Genomic DNA, 2,754 nt, shown 5'->3' on the forward strand with positions numbered 1-2,754 from the left:
CCTCCGCCGCGTCTTCGCCTTCGTCATCGCCCTTGTCGTCATTTTCGGCACCATCACCTTCATCGTCTGGCTCGTCCTCCGCCCCGAGCTACCCGAGTTCCGGGTCGAATCCTCCTCTGTCTCCAATCTCACTTTCTCCAACAACTCGCTCGTTTCATTCACCTCCGTGTTCCGCCTGACCGCGAGAAACCCTAACAAGAAGATGACCCTTTCGTATAATGAAATCGATGCCTACTTCTACTACAAATCGGATTTACTTGCAGAGACCAATGTCTCTCCGTTTTCTCAGGGAACGAAAACGGACACTCCTCTGACCGCGAGTTTCGCGTCTGCCGGTAGTTTTGTGGGTAGTTCGGCTGTGAATGGGATCAACTCTGAGAGGAATAAGGGAAATGTAGGGTTCAATTTGAGAATGGTTTCTAGAGTTGAGTTCGAGGCAAAGGCGTGGAGGACTAGGAGAAGGTTTTTGAAGGTGTTTTGTGGGGATTTGTCGGTCGGGTTTCCGAGCAACGGGAGCTCTGGAACTTTAACTGGTGGACCGAAAACGTGTCGCGTAGGGATTTGAGGTGAATTGGAATTCTATGAATCTTGAGCTGAGTGTTTCTGTTGTATGCTATTCTTTGCTTTCGAATGGATGAATTTGATTTGGATTCTTAAATTATATTTGTTGATGTACAGTTATAGCATATGGTTTTTTAGCTTTTTTAATGAATTACTTGTTCGAATTTGGTGATTAAAGAATCAAAATCTGTTCTTTATGGGTATCTATTTTTAGGATTGAGCCAAGGGGGAAATATTTTTATTTTTGCTAGTTAAAGTATAGGATGCCTTTGTGTGAAAACATATGAATTCTGGGTCATATTTGTTTGTTGCTACAGTAGTGTATGGTCCTGGATTCTTGAATTTGCTCCAAAAATCGATAAAATCATATGCATATATTTTTTTTTTGTGTGTGTGTAGACATCTGTATTATATGCATATACTTTGGCATACTGAATTTGTAAATTTTCCATTTTTAGCAGGTATCATTTGTTTCATATGAAACTCCTTTAAATTTCTAATGCTGTGTATCTTGAGGATTTGCATTTACTTTATTTTTGGTTTATATGATCCTTTAAATTTTTAATGCTATGACACTGATGAATTAGTAAATCCGTTGCTGACATTACTGAGTCTATATTTTGAGAATTTGCATTTACTCGAGTGTTTATCCATCACCCCCATATGTCCACAAACCCGGTGCATTGCGGTTTTATAGAAAAAAATGACATGTTTGAAATGTATATTGAATTGGTGCAACGGTTTTCCTAGCATTCTCTTGTTCACAAGCAATTCTTTGTTGGGGGTGACTACTGTGTATTAGGAGTAACCATATGTTTAAAGGAAGGTAGGTTATACGGTGAGGGAACTCGAGAGATAATAGTAGTAGAGTATGGAAACAAACAAGTTGTCGTCGTCCTTCAGCATTGTAGTATGGTACATTTTTGCTTTCCATTGGCGTTAAGTGTGGTGATTGATTGTTGTTTAGTAACGATTGAGATCTGGTCTAGTGGCTTGTGTTTTTTGGATTTGGTTTTTTTGAGATCTCCTCTAGTCTAAGTTAAAGATATATTGCTAAGCAATATTTTCGAAATATCTTTATGTGGTGCCTGTGGCTTGTGTTAGTTCTCTTTTCTTATGGTTGTTTTTTTTTTAATGAAAGCAGTAATTTACTATGCATTTGTTTTATAGTTGATCAATCAGAATCAGCGGGTTACAATTTCATCAAAGATTCATTTCTTGTTTTTGAAATTTCTATACTTAAAACTTTATTTTTAACTCATCTGAGTCTTCTTAACTTGCTCTGTACCTTAGATCATGTTTGGGAGGAACACTTTATGCTGGTATAACAATCAAAACGTGATGCTTATGTCATCATGCAATTTGAAATTATAGAGTTATGATTTTATCATCAAGGGTAGCTATATTCGCACACGTACGCTTGGTTGTCCATATTTTATCTCTTTCCCATGGGCAGATTCAAAGGAATGAGATCGAAGTAAGGTGTTTCGATGTGCTTACCACTTACCCTTTCCTCCAAGTTTAAGCCAAAGTCCGTTGTGGCAGCCTTGTTTGGTATATCTTGTACTATCCGGATACCAAGTGTTGGCATCATAGGGACAACAAGTTTGGTGTCATAGTCTCTTTTTTTCTTAAAAAAAAAAAAATCATCATTTGAACTCATTTTCACAATTATGATCACACAACGAGTATTAAAGATGACTAGTAATTATGATGTTTTGGCCTTTCTCTTCGGGGCTATCTATGATTGAATGTTCTACTTTTCTTGATGTTGAGAGCTAGCTTATTCCTTTTTTCCTTTGGGTTAAGAGGGAGTATAACCTTATCTTTGATTTAAATCTAGAGATGATAAATGGGGTGTTCGAACCGAAACTGGTTCGGAACCACCTCGTAAAATTTGGAACCTGTCCAGTCGAATAAGTTCCCGACCTACCCCCACACTGTTAGGAACATGGGTTTGGGTAGGGATGGCAATGGGCCAGGGTGGGGGCGGGTTTGGCATCCCTATCCTCGAATTTCATCTCCACCCTTATACCCGTCATAATCTCCGCTTTTTCGGCTTTGGGGAATCTTCAAACCCGAAATTTCGTGGGTCAACTTTCCATCCCCACCCTCATCCCTGTTTTAAAAATATTAATATGGTAAGATGATGACGGATTCGGAGATTTTCTTAAACCAAAACTTATTATTATC

At 38.6% G+C, this 2,754-nt stretch overlaps 1 protein-coding gene across 1 annotated transcript; it reads left to right on the forward strand.

Annotated features, from left to right (window-relative positions):
- Positions 1 to 4: 4 nt before the first annotated feature.
- On the forward strand, positions 5 to 731 carry LOC140966612 (NDR1/HIN1-like protein 10; the record flags this gene model as incomplete). Its single annotated transcript, XM_073426871.1, has 1 exon — positions 5 to 731. A coding segment is annotated over one exon (561 nt), but the record flags the coding sequence as incomplete, so codon positions are not given.
- Positions 732 to 2,754: the final 2,023 nt, after the last annotated feature.

Source organism: Primulina huaijiensis, unplaced genomic scaffold, assembly GCF_012295235.1.
Source record: "Primulina huaijiensis isolate GDHJ02 unplaced genomic scaffold, ASM1229523v2 scaffold207368, whole genome shotgun sequence".
Classification (NCBI taxonomy): domain Eukaryota; kingdom Viridiplantae; phylum Streptophyta; class Magnoliopsida; order Lamiales; family Gesneriaceae; genus Primulina; species Primulina huaijiensis.